The 18,989-nt window shown below is 46.1% G+C and overlaps 1 protein-coding gene across 1 annotated transcript; it reads right to left on the bottom strand.

Moving 5' to 3' along the window:
• Positions 1 to 633: 633 nt before the first annotated feature.
• On the bottom strand, positions 634 to 12,442 carry LOC125533595. Its single transcript, XM_048696986.1, has 3 exons — positions 12,005 to 12,442; positions 10,726 to 10,800; positions 634 to 833 (listed from the first exon to the last, which is right to left on the bottom strand). The coding sequence occupies exons 1-3, from the start codon at positions 12,408 to 12,410 to the stop codon at positions 733 to 735; spliced, it is 582 nt and encodes a 193-aa protein (XP_048552943.1). The 5' UTR covers positions 12,411 to 12,442; the 3' UTR covers positions 634 to 732.
• Between the last annotated feature and the right edge of the window lie 6,547 nt (positions 12,443 to 18,989).

Consider the following 18,989-nt stretch of genomic DNA (forward strand, 5'->3'; position numbering starts at 1 on the left):
ACGAGGCTATAAGAAATCATGCATATAAGAAATCAAAACTCAAATAACTTTCATGGATAAAATAGATCTGATCATAAACTCAAAGTTCATCGGGTCCCAACAAACACACCACAAAAAGAGTTACATAAAATAGATCTCCAAGAGACCATTGTATTGAGAATCAAAAGAGAGAGAGGAAGCCATCTAGCTACTGCCTACAGACCTGTAGGTCTACAATGAACTAATCACGCATCATCGGAAAGGCACCAATGAGGATGATGAACTCCTCCGTGATGGTCTCTAGATTGGATCTGGTGCTTCTGGAACTTGCGGCAGCTGGAATTGTGTTTCGTCGACTCCCCTAGGGTTTTTGGATTTTCAGAGTATTTATAAAGCAAAGAGGCGGTGTAGGAGGCCACCGAGGTGGGCACAAACCACCAGGGCCCGCCTGGGTGTGACGCCCCCGATTCGACTGTACACTAATCATACACGCAAACGTGTACGATCAAGATCAGGGACTCACGGGAACATATCACAACACAAGTCTACAAATAAAAATAAGTAATACAAGCATCATATTACAAGCCAGGGGCCTCGAGGGCTCGAATACAAGAGCTCGACCATACACGAGTCAGCGGAAGCAACAATATCTGAGTACAGACATAAGTTAAACAAGTTTGCCTTAAGAAGGCTAGCACAAACTGGGATACAGATTGAAAGAGGCCCAGGCCTCCTGCCTGGGATCCTCCTAAACTACTCCTGGTCGTCGTCAACGGCCTGCACGTAGTAGTAGGCACCTCCCGAATAGTAGTAGTCGTCATTGGCAGTGGCGTTTGGCTCCCGGATTCCAACGTCTGGTCGCAGTAATCGGGTATAGGAAAGGGGAAAAGGGGGAGCAAGGCAACCGTGAGTACTCGTCCAAAGTACTCGCAAGCAAGGAGCTACACAACATATGTATGCATTGGTATCAAATAGAAAAGGGGGTAACATATGTGGACTGAACTGCAGAATGCCGGAATAAGAGAGGGATAGCGAGTCCTATCGAAGACTACGCTTCTGGTAACCTCCATCTTGCAGCAGAGGAAGACAGTAGATGGTAAGTTCACCAAGTAACATCGCATAGCATAATCCTAACTGATGATCCTCCCCTCATCGCCCTGTGAGAGATCAATCACCGGTTGTATCTGGCACTTGGAAGGGTGTGTTTTAATAAGTATCCGGTTCTAGTTGTTATAAGGTCAAGGTACAATTCCAAGTCGTCCTGTTACCGAAGATCACGGCTATTCGAAAAGATTAACTTCCATGCAGGGGTGCGCCACATTTCCCAACACGCTCGATGTTGGGGAACGTAGCAATTTCAAAAATTTCCTACGCACACGCAAGATCATGGTGATGCATAGCAACGAGAGGGGAGAGTGTTGTCCATGTACCCTCGTAGACCGAAAGAGGAAGCGTTAGCACAACGCGGTTGATGTAGTCGTACGTCTTCACGATCCGACTGATTCAAGTACCGAACGCAAGGCACCTCCGAGTTCAGCACACGTTCAGCTCGATGACGTCCCGCGAACTCCGATCCAGCAGAGCTTCACGGGAGAGTTCCGTCAGCACGACGGCGTGGTGACAGTGATGATGTTGCTATCGACACAGGGCTTCGCCTAAGCACCGCTACGATATGACCGAGGTGGAATATGGTAGGGGGGCACCGCACACGGCTGGGAGAGATCAACTGATCAACTTGTGTGTCTAGAGGTGCCCCTCTGCTCCTGTATATAAAGGAGCAAGGGGGAGGCCGGCCGGCCCTCTATGGGCGCGCCAGGAGGAGGAGTCCTCCTAGTAGGAGTAGGACTTCCCTTTCCTACTCCTACTAGGAGGAGGAAAGGAAGGAGGAGAAGGAGAAGGAAGGAGAAGGAGGAAAAGGAGGAAAGGGGGGCCGACCCCCTAGTCCAATTCGGTTTGGGCTAGGGGGGCCGCGCGCCCTGCCTCCTCTCTTCCACCACTTGGCCCATGAGGCCCATTACTTGTTCCTCGTATTCCCGTAACTCCCCGGTACCCCCGAAAATACCCGAATCACTCGGAACCTTTCCGATGTCCGAATATAGTCGTCCAATATATCGATATTTACGTCTCGACCATTTCGAGACTCCTTGTCATGTCCCCGATCTCATCCGGGACTCCGAACTACCTTCGGTACATCAAATCACATAAACTCATAATACAATCGTCACCGAAACTTTAAGCGTGCGGACCCTACGGGTTCGAGAACTATGTAGACATGACCGAGACATGTCTCCGGTCAATAACCAACAGCGGAACCTGGATGCTCATATTGGCTCCCACATATTGTACGAAGATCTTTATCGGTCAGACCGCATAACAACATACGTTGTTCCCTTTGTCATCGGTATGTTACTTGCCCGAGATTCGATCGTCGGTATCTCAATACCCAGTTCAATCTCGTTACCGGCAAGTCTCTTTACTCGTTCTGTAATACATCATCCCGCAACTAACTCATTAGTTGCAATGCTTGCAAGGCTTAAGTGATGTGCATTACCGAGAGGGCCCAGAGATACCTCCCCGACAATCAGAGTGGCAAATCCTGATCTCGAAATACGCCAACCCAACAAGTACCTTCGGAGACACCTGTAGAGCACCTTTATAATCACCCAGTTACGTTGTGACATTTGGTAGCACACAAAGTGTTCCTTTGGTAAATGGGTGTTGCATAATCTCATAGTGATAGGAACATGGATAAGTCATGAAGAAAGCAATAGCAACAAACTAAACGATCAAGTGCTATGCTAATGGAATGGGTCAAGTCAATCACATGATTCTCCTAATGATGTGATCCCGTTAATCAAATGAATACTCATGTCTATGGTTAGGAAACATAACCATCTTTGATCAACAAGCTAGTAAAGTAGAGGCATACTAGTGACACTCTGTTTGTCTATGTATTCACACATGTATTATGTTTCCGGTTAATACAATTCTAGCATGAATAATAAACATTTATCATGATATAAGGAAATAAATAATAACTTTATTATTGCATCTAGGGCATATTTCCTTCAGTCTCCTACTTGCACTAGAGTCAATAATCTAGTTCACATCGCCATGTGATTTGATACCAATAGTTCACATCACCATGTGATTAATACCCATAGTTCACATCGACATGTGACCAACACCCAAAGGGTTTACTAGATTCAATAATCTAGTTCACATCGCTATGTGATTAACACCCAAAGAGTACTAAGGTGTGATCATGTTTTGCTTGTGAGAGAAGTTTAGTCAACGGGTCTACCACATTCAGATCCGTAAGTATTTTGCAAATTTCTATGTCAACAATGCTCTGCACAGAGCTACTCTAGCTAATTGCTCCCACTTTCAATATGTATCTAGATTGAGATTTAGAGTCAGCTGGATTAGTGTCAAAATTTGCATTGATGTAACCCGTTACGACGAACCTTTTGTCACTTCCATAATCGAGAAACATATCCTTATTCCACTAAGGATAATTTTGACCAATGTCCAGTGATCTACTCCTAGATCACTATTGTACTCCTTTGCCAAACTCAGGGCAGGGTATACAATAGGTCTGGTACACAGCATGGCATACTTTATAGAACCTATGGCTGAGGCATAGGGAATGACTTTCATTCTCTCTCTATCTTCTGCCGTGGTCGGGTTTTTTTGAGTCTTACTCAACTTCACACCTTGTAACACAGGAAAGAACTCCTTCTTTGACTGTTCCATTTTGAACTACTTCAAAATCTTGTCAAGGTATGTACTCATTGAAAAACTTATCAAGCGTCTTGATCTATCTCTATAGATCTTGATGCTCAATATGTAAGCAGCTTCACCGAGGTCTTTCTTTGAAAAAAAACTCCTTTCAAACATTCCTTTATGCTTTGCAGAATAATTCTACATCATCTTCGATCAACAATATGTCATACATAAACTTATCAGAAATGTTGTAGTGCTCCCACTCACTTTCTTGTAAATACAGGCTTCACCGCAAGTCTGTATAAAACTATATGCTTTGATCAACTTATCAAAGCGTATATTCCAACTCCGAGATGCTTGCACCAGTCCATAGATGGATCGCTGGAGCTTGCATATTTTGTTAGTACCTTTAGGATCGACAAAACCTTCTAGTTGCATCATATACAACTCTTCTTTAATAAATCATATTAAGGAATGCAATTTTGTTTATCCATTTGCCAGATTTCATAAAATGCGGCAATAGCTAACATGATTCGGACAGACTTAAGCATAGATACGAGTGAGAAATTCTCATCGTGGTCAACACCTTGAACTTGTCGAAAACCTTTTTGCGACAATTCTAGCTTTGTAGATAGTAACACTACTATCAGCGTCCGTCTTCCTCTTGAAGATCCATTTAATCTCAATGGCTCACCGATCTTTGGGCAAGTCAATCAAAGTCCATACTTTGTTCTTATACATGGATCTCATCTCAGATTTCATGGCCTCAAGCCATTTCGCGGAATCTGGGCTCATCATCGCTTCCTCATAGTTCGTAGGTTCGTCATGGTTAAGTAACATGACCTCCAGAACAGGATTACCGTACCACTCTGGTGCGGATCTCACTCTGGTTTACCTATGAGGTTCGGTAGTAACTTGATCTGAAGTTACATGATCATCATCATTAGCTTCCTCACTAATTGGTGTGGTAGTCACACGAACAGATTTCTATGATGAACTACTTTTTAATAAGGGAGCAGGTACAGTTACCTCATCAAGTTCTACTTTTCTCCCACTCACTTCTTTCGAGAGAAACTCCTTCTGTAGAAAGGATCCATTCTCCGCAATGAATATCTTGCCTTCGGATCTGTGATAGAAGGTGTACCCAACATTTTCTTTTGGGTATCCTATGAAGATTTACTTCTCCGATTTGGGTTCGAGCTTATCATGTTGAAATTTTTTCACATAAGCATCGCAGTCCCAAACTTTAAGAAACGACAGCTTACGTCTCTTGCCAAACCATAGTTCATACGATGTCGTCTCAACGGATTTAGATGGTGCCCTATTTAACGTGAATGTAGATGTCTCTAATGCATAACCCCAAAACGATAGTGGTAATCGGTAAGAGACATCATAGATCGCACCATATCTAATAAAGCACGGTTACGACGTTCGGACACACCATTACACTGTGGTGTTACAGGTGGCGCGAGTAGTGAAACTACTTCACATTGTTTTAATTGAAGGCCAAACTCATAACTCAAATATTTTACTTCTGCGATCATATCGTAGAATCTTTTATTTTTGTTACTATGATTCTCCACTTCACTCTGAAATTCTTTGAACTTTTCAAATGTTTCAGACTTGTGTTTCATCAAGTAGATATACTCATATCTGCTCAAATCATCTGTGAAGATCATAGAATAACGATACCTGCCGCGAGCCTCAATATTCATCAGACCACATACATCAATATGTAGGATTGCCAACAAATATTTTGCTCGCTCCATTGTTCCGGAGAACGGAGTCTTAGTCATCTTGCCCATGAGGCATGGTTCGCAAGCATCAACTAATTCATAATCAAGTGATTCCAAAAGCCCATCAGCATGGATTTTCTTCATGCGCTTTACACCAATATGACCTAAACGGCATTGCCACAAATAAGTTGCACTATCATTATTAACTTTGCATCTTTTGGCTTCAATATTATGAAAATGTGTATCACCACGATCGAGATCGAACAAACCATTTTCATTGGGTGTATGACCATAGAAGGTTTTATTCATGTAAACAGAACAACAATTATTCTCTAACTTACATGAATAACCGTATTGCAATAAACATGATCCAATTATATTCATGCTCAACGCGAACACTAAATAACATTTATTTAGGTTTAACACTAATCCCGAAAGTATAGGGAGTGTGCATGATGATCATATCAATCTGGGAACCATTTCCAATACACATCGTAACTTCACCCTTAACTAGTCTCTGTTCATTCTGCAACTCCCGTTTCGAGTTACTATTCTTAGCAACTGAAACAGTATCAAATACCGAGGGGTTGCTACGAACACTAGTAAAATACACATCAATAATCTGCATATCAAATATACCTTTGTTCACTTTGCCATCCTTCTTATCCGCCAAATACTTGGGGCAATTCCGCTTCGAGTGACCAGTCCCTTTGCAGTAGAAGCACTTAGTCTCAGGCTTAGGACCAGACTTGGGCTTCTTCATTTGACAGCAACTTGCTTGCCGTTCTTCTTGAAGTTCCCTTTTTTCCCTTTGCCCTTTTCTTGAAACTAGTGGTCTTGTTAATCATCAACACTTGATGCTCTTTATTGATTTCTACCTTCATCGATTTCATCATCATGAAAAGCTCGGGAATCGTTTTCATCATCCCTTGCATACTATAGTTCATCACGAAGTTCTACTAACTTGGTGATGGTGACTAGACAATTTTGTCAATCACTATTTTATCTAGAAGATTAACTCCCACTTGATTCAAGCGATTGTAGTACCCAGACAATCTGAACACATGCTCACTGCTTGAGCTATTCTCCTCCATCTTTTAGCTATAGAACTTGTTGGAGACTTCATATCTCTCAACTCAGGTATTTTCTTGAAATATTAACTTCAACTCCTGGAACATCCATATGATCCATGACGTTCAAAACGTCTTTGAAGTCCCAATTCTAAGTTGTTAAGCATGGTGCACTAAACTATCAAGTAGTCATCATATTGAGCTAGTCAAACGTTCACGACGTCTGCATCTGCTCCTACAATAGGTCTGTCACCTAGTGGTGCATTAAGGACATAATTCTTCTGTGCAGCAATGAGGATAAACCTCGGATCACGGATCCAATCCGCATCATTGCTACTAACATCTTTCAACTTAGTTTTCTCTAGGAACACATATAAAACATAGGGAAGTAATAACGCGAGCTATTGATCTACAACATAGATATGAAAATACTATCAGGACTAAGTTCATGATAAATTAAAGTTCAATTAATCATGCAAAGACATCCCTCTAATCTTCTAAGTGATCACGTGATCCAAATCAACTAAACCATAACCGATCATCACGTGAAATGGAGTAGTTTTCAATGGTGAACATCACTATGTTGATCATATCTACTATATGATTCACGCTCGACCTTTCAGTCACAGTGTTCCGAGGCCATATCTGCATATGCTAGGCTCGTCAAGTTTAACCTGAGTATTCTACGTGTGCAAAACTGGCTTGCACCCGTTGTAGATGGACGTAGAGCTTATCACACCCGATCATCACGTGGTGTCTGGGCACGACGAACTTTGGCAACGGTGCATACTCAGGGAGAACACTTTTATCTTGAAATTTAGTGAGAGATCATCTTATAATGCTACCATCAATTAAAGCAAGATAAGATGCATAAAAGATAAACATCACATGCAATCAAAATATGTGACATGATATGGCCATCATCATCTTGTGCCTTTGATCTCCATCTCCAAAACATCGGCATGATTTCCATCGTCACCGGCATGACACCATGATCTCCATCATCTTGATCTATATCAATGTGTCGTCACATGGTCGTCTCGCCAACTATTGCTCTTGCAACGATTGCTATCGCATAGCGATAATTGTAAAGCGATTATTTGGCGCTTGCATCTTATGCAATAAAGAGACAACCATAAGACTTCTGCCAGTTGCCGACAACTTTAACAAAACATGATCATCTTATACAACAACTTATATCTCATCACGTCTTGACCATATCACATCACAACATGCCCTTCAAAAACAAGTTAGACGTCCTCTACTTTGTTGTTGCAAGTTTTACGTGGCTGCTACGGGCTGAGCAAGAACCGTTCTTACCTACGCCTCGAAAACCACAACGATAGTTTGTCAAGTTAGTGATGTTTTAACCTTCTCAAGGACCGGGCGTAGCCACACTCGGTTCAACTAAAGTTGGAAAAACTGACACCCGCTAGTCACCTGTGTGCATAGCACGGCGGTAAAACCAGTCTCGCGTGAGCGTATGCGTAATGTCGGTCCGGGCCGCTACATCCAACAATACCGCCGAACCAAAGTATGACATGCTGGTAAGCAGTATGACTTATATCACCCACAACTCACTTGTGTTCTACTCGTGCATATTACATCAACGCATAGAACCTGGCTCGGATGCCACTGTTGGGGAACGTAGCAATTTCAAAAATTTCCTACGCACACGCAAGATCATGGTGATGCATAGCAACGAGAGGGGAGAGTGTTGTCCACGTACCCTCGTAGACCGAAAGCGGAAGCGTTAGCACAACGCGATTGATGTAGTCGTACGTCTTCACGATCCGACCGATCCAAGTACCGAACGCACGGCACCTCCAAGTTCAGCACACGTTCAGCTCGATGACGTCCCGCGAACTCCGATCCAGTAGAGCTTCACAGGAGAGCTCCGTCAGCACGACGGCGTGGTGACGGTGATGATGTTGCTACCGACGTTGGGCTTCGCCTAAGCACCGCTACGATATGACCGAGGTGGAATATGGTGGAGGGGGGCACCGCACGCGACTGGCAGAGATCAACTGATCAACTTGTGTGTCTAGATGTGCCCCCTGGGGAGGCCGGCCGGCCCTCTATGGGCGCGCCAGGAGGAGGAGTCCTCCTCCTAGTAGGAGTAGGACTTCCCTTTCCTACTACTAGGAGGAGGAAAGGAAGGAGGAGAAGGAGAAGGAAGGAGAAGGAGGAAAGGGGGGCCGGCCCCCTAGTCCAATTCGGTTTGGGCTAGGGGGGCCGCGCGCCCTGCCTCCTCTCTTCCATCACTTGGCCCATGAGACCCATTACTTCTTTCTCGTATTCCCGTAACTCCCCGGTACCCCCGAAAATACCCGAATCACTCAGAACCTTTTCGATGTCCGAATATAGTCATCCAATATATCGATCTTTACGTCTCGACCATTTTGAGACTCCTCGTCATGTCGCCGATCTCATCCGGGACTCCGAACTACATTCGTTACATCAAATCACATAAACTCATAATACAATCGTCACCGAAACTTTAAGCGTGCGGACCTACGGGTTCGAGAACTATGTAGACATGGCCGAGACATGTCTCCGGTCAATAACCAATAGCGGAACCTAGATGCTCATATTGGCTCCCACATATTTTACGAAGATCTTTATCGGTCAAACCGCATAACAACATACGTTGTTCCCTTTGTCATCGGTATGTTACTTGCCCGAGATTCGATCGTCGATATCTCAATACCCAGTTTAATCTCGTTACCGGCAAGTCTCTTTACTCATTCCGTAATACATCATCCCGCAACTAACTCATTAGTTGCAATGCTTGCAAGGCTTAAGTGATGTGCATTACCGAGAGGGCCCAGAGATACCTCTCCAACAATCGGATTGACAAATCTTAATCTCGAAATACGCCAACCCAACAAGTACCTTCGGAGACACCTGTAGAGCACCTTTATAATCACCCAGTTACGTTGTGACGTTTGGTAGCACACAAAGTGTTCCTTTGGTAAACGGGAGTTGCATAATCTCATAGTCATAGGAACATGGATAAGTCATGAAGAAAGCAATAGCAACAAACTAAACGATCAAGTGCTATGCTAACTGAATGGGTCAAGTCAATCACATCATTCTCCTAATGATGTGATCCCGTTAATCAAATGACAACTCATGTCTATGGTTAGGAAACATAACCATCTTTGATCAACGAGCTAGTCAAGTAAAGGCATACTAGTGACACTCTGTTTGTCTATATATTCACACATGTATTATGTTTCCGGTTAATACAATTCTAGCATGAATAATAAACATTTATCATGATATAAGGAAATAAATAATAACTTTACTATTGCCTCTAGGGCATATTTCCTTCACTCGACCCCCTTTGTCCGGACACACTTTTCTGGGTCATACCCGGCCTCGGAAGATCAACACGTCGCAGCCCTACCTAGGCACAACAAAGAGGTCAGCACGCCGGTCTAAATCCTATGCGCGCAGGGGTCTGGGCCCATCGCTCATTGCACACCTGCACGTTGCGTACGCGGCCAGTGAGCAGACCTAGCAACCTCCATTACAAAGGAAGTTGCGTTACGCGGTCCAACCCGGCGCGCGTCGCTCAGTCGCTGACGTCACGAAGGCTTCGGCTGATACCACGAGGTCGAGTGCCCATAACTGTCCCCGCGTAGTTGGTTAGTGCGTATAGGCCAGTAGCCAGACTCAGATCAAATACGCAGATCTCGTTAAGCATGTTATTTTGAAGTAACCGAGAACGCCGACCAGGGCCAGGCCCACCTCTCACCTAGGTGATCTCCGCCTGCCCTGTCGCTCCCCTCAAAGTAACAGTCGGGGGCAGTCGGGAACCTAGGCCCACCACTACCTGGGTGGAACCACCTGCCCCTTCAGCCCCCAACATCGGAATCACTTGCGGGTACTCAACGAGCCGCCCCGACTTTAGTCATGACATTTATATGTATAAAGTATATAATATAATATACCCGTGATCAACACCCGACGTGATCACGGCCTGATAGTATAGCATGGCAGACTGACAAGAATGTAGGGCCACTGATGATAATCTAGCATCCTATACTAAGCATTTGGGATTACAGGTAAGATATCAACAGTTGTAGCAACAATGACAGGCTATGCATCATAATAGGATTAACGGAAAACAGTAACATGCTACACTACTCTAATGCAAGCAGTAGAGAGAAGAGTAGGCGATATCTGGTGATCAAGGGGGGGCTTGCCTGGTTGCTCTGGCAAGAGAGAGGGGTCGTCAACACCGTAGTCGTACTGGGTAGCAGCGGCGTCGGTCTCGATGTCTAGCGAGAGAAGAGGTGGAAGAAACAATAAATATTAAGCAAACAGATGCATAGCGATGCATGACATGACAATTAGCGGTGCTAGGGGTGCCCTAGCGCGGTATGAGGTGGTACCGGTGAAGGGGGGAAACATCCAGGAAAATATCCCCGGTGTTTCGCGTTTTCGGACAGATAAATCGGAGGGGGAAAGTTGTGTGTTCGCTATGCTAGGGATGTGTGGCGGACGAACGGACTGCGTATTCGGTTTCGTCTCGTCGTTCTGAGCAACTTTCATGTACAAAGTATTTTCATCCGAGTTACGGATATTTTTATATTAATTTTCAAAGCTTTAAACCATTTTATGAAATCTCTGGTTTTATTATTAAATCGAAATTAAAATAGGAAATACTCTTGTCACCTACTGCCATTCTAGCCACAGCGTATGACAGTGGGGCCAATGGGGATGGGTTGACCCATTCAAGGGTTGATTGGTCAACATATAAACAGTACCACGGGACCCAGCTGTCATTGAAAGTAACTAAATTGACTTTGGTTATTTATTTTAATCTCAGGGAACCCACATGTCATCTGTACTAACCTAACCACTAATTAGCATCTAGTCTTAAACAGGGCCCAAACCGGCCACTGGTGTGCTTGGGCACGCATGCACGAGAGTGCATGGTGGCCACGGCCAACAACTTGCAGTAGTGGGCAAGAGTAGCAAGCAACAGCTAGGGGCAGTATCACTATCACCACAACTAGCAAAGGAGCAGAGCAACTACAGAACACAGCGGCGGTAGAGCATCAGCTCAGCGGCAGAGGCAGCAAGCAGCAACGGGCAGTATCGGCAGCAGCTGCTGGCGGCCAAGCTAGCAGGCGCGGGCGGCCGAGCAAGGCATGGCCCCGGCAAGCAGCGGCCCCGGCCGGCCGGCGCGGGCAGAGAGGCGAGGCCACGCACAAGCAGGCACACGCGGAGGCGTCAGCAATGCACGCAGGGGCTTGGGCTCGATGTAGATCGAAGCCACGAGCACGCAGGTGACGCACCAAGGGCACGAGCAGCTTCTACGCAAGACCGCGAGCGGGGTGGCACACTTGGTTGGGCCAAAGGAGCACAATAGCAGTGACGGTTAACATGGTGGCGACACTGATCTCCGGCGACCATGGCAGCAGCAACAGGAGGCATGGAATCTATGCGCGGCAAGAGGGGAAGTGACGAGGAACTCACCATGAAGGCACACAGAGGCCCGTTGGTGGCTTAGGAGCTGCAGAGGTGACGGATCGGTGAAGAACAACGGCGACGGCCGAGGAAGATGATGGCGTCGATCGAGTCGATGTGGAGGCTCCGGGCTTGAGCTCGTGGGCGAGGAAGACGGAGCAGACGATGACGGATCCCCTAGACATATCAGCGAGGCGAGGAGGACTCGGTGGCCGCGGGATCGACGGAGACCATGGCGCCAGTGCTTCGGACTCGTGCGGAGGAGAGAGCGGGCGAGGGAGATGGCAGAATTGGGGGGGTCTCTAGGGTTCGTCCTGGGTGTTGTGGGGGTACTTATCCGTCGCGAGGAGGCAGTGGATGCTTGACACGGCGACGATCGGTGGCGTGGACGGCGTGCAGGCGCTGCCAGCGCCATGGATTTTTTTTAGAATCTCGCAAAACTTTATTACTGAATAAGAATGTTTATGGGTACAAAAACAAGGTCGTCGGGCTGGCCGAGCCAGGTGTGACAGCCAAATCCTAAAGATAAAGCATACTTTGCGAGATTATGGGCCTTCATGTTGGAGGTCCTATACTCATGACTAAAGAAACATGAAATAAAGGTTGTTGCTCTAGCCTTGATCTCCTGGACAATAGCACCGAAATTTGCTAGGCTTCCTTCCCTGATCGCATCAATCGCCACCTTGCAATCCGAGGCGACCATAATTTGGTTGAGATAGAGATCCTCTAAGAGTGCTAACGCCTCCCGAATAGCTAGTGTTTCGAGCACCTGAAGGTCACGAAGGCCCCTCAAGGTGAGTGACGAAGCTCCCATAAATAGCCCCCCTGCATCCCTGCAGATTACTCCAACTGCACCAAAAGTGCCCGAGCGAGACACAGCTGCATCCACATTGAACTTGAAGTGGTTAGCAGGTGGCGGCACCCACGTCGCCGGCCGTGATATCGCGGTCACATGTGTTCTCTCCTTCTTCTTCAAGAATTCTATATCTGATAAGTAAGATTTGATGTAATTGTCCGTGGCAAAAGGGGTCTGGAAGATCTCTTCCTGTATGGCATTCCGTCTTGAACTCCATATAGCCCATAAGGTGACGATCATCAAAGTAAACTGCTCTGTTGGAAGTGACACTCTCATGGCAAAAAGCTATAGTCTTGCGTCTGGCTCCGTTGTTGCTAACATATGCTCGACCAACTCGCCATCAGACAGAGCCCAAACACAGCGGGACGCACTACAATCCAGCAAGGAATGGTGCCAGTTGTCCTGCCCTCCGCAAAGTGGGCAAACACTCAAAGTTGCCATGTGCCGATGGTTTAGAACGTCACCCGTCGGGAGCGAGTGTTGCGCCAATCGCCATGTGAAAAATCTCAGCTTCGGTGGTACTGCCACCTTCCAGAGGGAGTTCCACCCCCTCATCTCAGCTTCGGAGTTTGAAGGATCCTCCCGTTCTTCTAGCCATGCCTCGCGCCCGATCTTGATTCTGACAATCATCCTGTAGGCTGACCGTACGGAGAAGCGTCCCTTGGGATCATCATTCCATGCCCAAAAATCTTCCACCTGCCGAGTGCATAATGGAATCTGTAAGATAGCCTCAGCATCAAGTGGTATGAAAACCTGTCTGACCAGGTCCTCCCGCCATTCAGCCGCAGTGTGATCAATCAACTCTGAAACCATCTGTGGTGGATCATCCAACAGAGACGTAATCGGCCGCATTAGTCCATTCCGAGGAATCCAACTTTGGTTCCATATGTGCGTGGACGCTCCATCCCCAATTCTTCTGATCGCCCCTTGGGTGATAACATCCCTCCCATCAAGTATAGAACGCCAGATCTGTGAAGGATGAGGGCCTAATTGAGCGTCTAGGACAGAGCCTTGTGGAAAATAAACTGCTTTAAGAATTTGTGCACTCAAAGAAGAGGGATCATTCAATAGTCTCCACACTTGTCCGGACAGAAGTGCCAAGTTGAAGATCTCGATGTCCCGGAATCCCAATCCTCCCAGACTTTTTGATCGAGTCATCAAATCCCACGCTACCCAACATGGTTTTCTCTTGCCCCTCTTGCTTCCCCATCAAAACTGATGGATAAGAGAAGTGATGCTATCACAAAGGCCCCTCAGAAGCCTGAAACAAGACATCGAAAAAACGGGTATGGCTTGGGCCACAGACTTTATTAGAACCTCCTTTCCGGCAACAGATAAAAGTTTCTCCATCCATCCTTTTATCCTTTCCTAGACTCTATCTCGTAAATATTTGAAAGTGCCATTCTTTGACTGTCCCACATCTGTTGGCATGCCCAAGTACTTCTCACCGAGAGATTCATTCTGCACATTGAGTATATTCTTTATTTCCACTCTAAGGGTCTCCGGGCACCCTTTACTGAAAAAATCGATGATTTATCATAGTTTACTCTTTGACCTGAAGCCAAGCAATAAGCATCAAGTAGGTTTGATACCTCATTTTCCCCTTGGACACTAGACTTGAAAAGCAGCAGGCTGTCATCTGCAAACAAAAGGTGATTCACTGCCGGAGCCGTGGGTGCCACCTTTATGCCACCGAGTACTAATGACTGAGAACTGTGTTTTAAGAGGCACGAAAGGCCCTCCGCTGCAATCAAGAATAAGTAAGGGGAAATAGGATCTCCCTGCCTAACACCTCTGGATGGTGAGAAGCTCTCCAATCTCTCTCCATTAAACAGTACCGAGAACGAAACAGAAGTGATCATACTCATCACAGTCTGGATCCATTCTGAAGCAAATCCAAGCTTACCCATGATGGCTTGTAGGTAAGGCCATTCCAATCTATCATACGCCTTCATCATGTCCATCTTGAGTGCACAAAAACTATTAGACTTGGATTTGTTTCTCTTCATAAAGTGCAAACATTCATAGGCACATATGATATTATCGGTGATTAACCTTCCTGGGACAAAGGCTGATTGCTCCTTTGAGATAATATCTGGCAATATCACTTTGAGTCTGTTCGCTACCACTTTTGAGGCAATTTTATAGATAACATTGCATAGACTAATAGGTCTAAACTGGGTGAGGAGAGTGGGGTTTTGTACCTTGGGGATCAACACAAGGACCATGTCATTAATACTGGATGCACTCTCCTCTCCTCGGATAATCCGAAGCACCACATTAGTAATCTCCTCCCCACAAATATCCCAATGGTGCTGATAAAAGTGTGCAGGGAATCCATCTGGGCCTGCGGCCTTTCCAGGAAACATCTGAAATAGTGCATGCTTCACCTCCTCATTTGTATATGGGGCACAAAGTGAAGCATTCATATCTGCTGTTACTTTACGAGGCACATGCTGAAGCACGTCATCCATCCCTTGCACTCCCTCTGTGGTGTACAACGTTCTATAGAAATATGTCACAAGCTGTTTCATCTCGGCCTTGTCATCTACACGTATGCCCAGCGCATTATGAAGGGCCCGGATCATGGTCTTCTTCCTCCTCATGTTTGCCCTCATGTGAAAAAAAATGTGTTTCTGTCGCCCGCTGCTAGCCACTGAATTCTAGATCTCTGCCTCCACATAATCTCTTCCCTATGATATAGTTCAACCAGTCGCTCATTCAGCTTCAACTCAATATGGTTTGGAGACGTCCTCGACGGAACACTTTGAAGCCTTCCTAGTTCACCTTTAGCCTTCTTGATTTCCTTTCTAACGCTCCCAAAGGTATCATCATTCCATGTCGTCAGGTTCTTTGAAAGTAGTTCGAGCTTTCTGCGAAGTGCTTCCACTCCTTCATCGCCTTGGTGCTCATTCCATCCCGAGGCAATAGTGTCACGCCAGGATTCATGTGATTCCCACATCACCTCGTAGCGAAAGCTCGGTTTTGGCTGTGCCACGGGTTCCTCATACTGCACCAATATAGGTCCATGATCCGAGGAGGCCGCTGTCAAGTGTGTTACATTAGCCATAGGGTATCACGCTGCCCAGTCCGTCGTAGCCAGCGCCCTGTCCAGCCTCACGCGGGTGTAAGAGCCCCCCGCCACTTTCTTCTCGAACGTCCAAAATCTGCCCTGATAGCCCAAATCCATCAACATGCAAACATCAACCGCATCACGAAAGCCATGAATTTGTGCATTACTCCGGTTAGAAACTCCATCATGTTCCTCCGAATGTAACACTTCGTTAAAATCCCCCATGCACAGCCAAGGGAGGTTATTCAAAGTTGATAACCCTTTTAAAAGGTCCCATGTCTGATGTCTCAGATGTGTCTGAGCCTCGCCGTACACGCATGTTAACCTCCATGGTTCTCGGCCTTCCTCTTCAACCTTCGCATCAATATGATAAACTGAATCACCCAAAATCTCAAGACTTATTGTATTATTCCAAAAAATTCCAATTCCTCCACTTCTACCTTGATTATCTATCGCGTACGCATTATCATAGCCCAAATTATTAGCTAAAGCTTCTACACGCGCACCCTTTATTTGTGTTTCAATGATACATAGCACGGTAGGGGTAAATTTCTTCGCCAGGTCGCGAAGTTCACGGACTGTCGCGGCTTTACCCGCATCGTGACAGTTCCAGCAAAAGGAACTCATTGTGCCCGGCGGCACTCCTCGAGGGAGCCCGCCGATCCTGCATTTGTGTCGTTGCCGTTATCCACTCCTTCTGCCTCCTTGCTCATCATCCCATCTATAGCTGCTGGTTAATCGAACAAAGCCCCTTTGTTAGCCGCATCCTTCTTAGGCCGCTTCACCTCTTTCCGTGGGGAGACATAGACAGGCGGCAAAGGGGGCACCCCAGAGGGTTTGTTTGTTACTACAAGCGCCGTAGGGCTCACGGGTGCCACAACATCATCTCTCCCATCGGCGGACTGGACTGTCCCCATGGATAGATTGTTTTCAAATGACTGTCTTTTGTTACTTCCAGTTGGTGCCCTCACTGTCATACTCGGCGCTTCGGACATCACACGGTTCTCACTCGGCCCTGATTCACCAGAAGACTGTGCAGTACCTGTCCTTTCATCCTGCGGGCCTTGCTCGCTACGGGGTTCCTGCTAGTATGCATTAAAGCACCAGCTCTGATTGGGATTGTATTGCTCTCGCCCTCTACCTCTTCCTCCTGCATTCCTTGGGCCACCTCACCCCCTCTGAGAACCAAAACCACCTCTTCCCGCTTGTCTGAAGCGAACATTATCTGCCAAAACAAAGTCGCCCCACTCAGACTTTGTTGCATCGTGAACGCCATCGCCGCACTCCTCATGCCAATGCCCACATTCACCGCAGTTAAAGCAAAACACTGGAAGTTTTTCATACTTAACTTGGTATCTACCCCTTTCATCTCCCTTCTTACCAGTAACAAACCTCTTGATTTTTTGCATTGATATCTATCTTCACCTTAACCCGGACAAATTCACCAAAATAGCCTGCCGGTAGTTTCAGCTGAACTTCCTCAACCTCACCAATGCGTGACGCCATCCCCCTGACTGCAGGCTCGATTAGGAAATTGTCAGGTAGCCTATGGATCTGCGCCCATACTGCCAGCTTGTCCAGTTTGACGCTATCAGGATTTCTAAAACCATCATATTCCACCATAATAATCGCCTGATCTCTAAAGAGCCACGGACCTTCAGCCATGGCCTTGTTCCAGTCCCCTAGACATCCGAATTGAGCTGTGAACAAGTTGTCCTTGATCTTCCTCCAAACCACCGGTTTTGCTGGGTTCCATGCGGCACACATGTCCCCATACAGAGCATTAGGACTGAAGGTCTTGGAAGTGTGTACCCTGGCTATAGCAAGCCACTTTGTCGGCGCCTCCAAGTCCGGCAGTTCCTCCTCCCACACGAAATCATCGTCTTCCTCCTCCTGCAGATTCAGCCTGGCAAGTAGTTCCTCCCTCATCTCCTTCCCCTGCCGTCCCTGAGAACTTGATTTAGCCGCCATGAGGAAATCGATCTATCCATCACCGTCAAACCCTAGATCGATCTGCCAGAAGAACCACGTGGACCAAGGCCGGGTAAGGTCGCAGGGAACCCCCCTTGATCAGCTCGAGTACGTCGGATTCGCTAGCAAAGATCTACCGGGGATAAAAGATAAAACCAGCGGCGGCGCCGGAGTACATCAAAACCCTAGGCAGTCGCCGTAGACGATCGGTGGCGTGGATGGCTTGCAGGCGCTGTCAGCGCCATGGATGAACAGGAGAGGAAGACAAAGTCGCTGGTGGGCTGGGCCTGCGCCTTATCGGTCTAAGGCCCAGGGGAAGCAGGGGGGTTTCCCTTTCTTTTTTATTCTACGTTTCATCTTTATTTATTTTTGTTTTACTTTTAGCTGCTGTTTTGCTATTTCTATTAAAGGCAAAGGATTTTTGGTTCAATAAGGTACTAGACACATAAATACTATGTAATGCTATGAGCTAGCACGACAAGTTCCAAGTTATTTTGAAACATGCAAATATTTATTTATATTGAAAAGGATCAATTAAAAGTTGTTGGTTGAATTTTAATTAGTTTAAGGGCATTTTAATTATTCATAAAATGTTGGTTTCTTTCAGGAAAATTGTTAGTGAATTTTTGCAACCCAGCGCACATTTTTGTTTTACAGTTTGAAGAAATAAAATTTTAACTTTCTTTTCAATTTGAATTTGAATTCGGTTCAGATCAAAGTGAGGTTTAGAAATTTAATTGCGATGACATGGCACCATTAGTGTGTGGTTACTGTAGCTTAACTACCGTGGTGTTACACTGGGCCCCCAAGCGCGCCCAGGTGGGTTGTGCCCCCCTCGGGGCACCTCTCTAGTACTTCTTTGGCCCATATTGTGTCTTCTGGTCCAGAAAAAATCTCCAAAAAGTTTCGCTGTGTTTGGAATCCGTTTGGTATTGATTTTCCGCGAAGTAAAAAACAAGAAAAAAATAGCAACTCGCACTGGGCACTATGTCAATAGGTTAGTCCCCAAAAATGATATAAAGTTGCTATAAAATGATTGTGACGCATACAAGAATGATAATATAACAGCATGGAACAAGAAAAAATTATAGATA

The sequence above is a fragment of the Triticum urartu genome, chromosome 1 (genome assembly GCF_003073215.2).
Source record: "Triticum urartu cultivar G1812 chromosome 1, Tu2.1, whole genome shotgun sequence".
Classification (NCBI taxonomy): domain Eukaryota; kingdom Viridiplantae; phylum Streptophyta; class Magnoliopsida; order Poales; family Poaceae; genus Triticum; species Triticum urartu.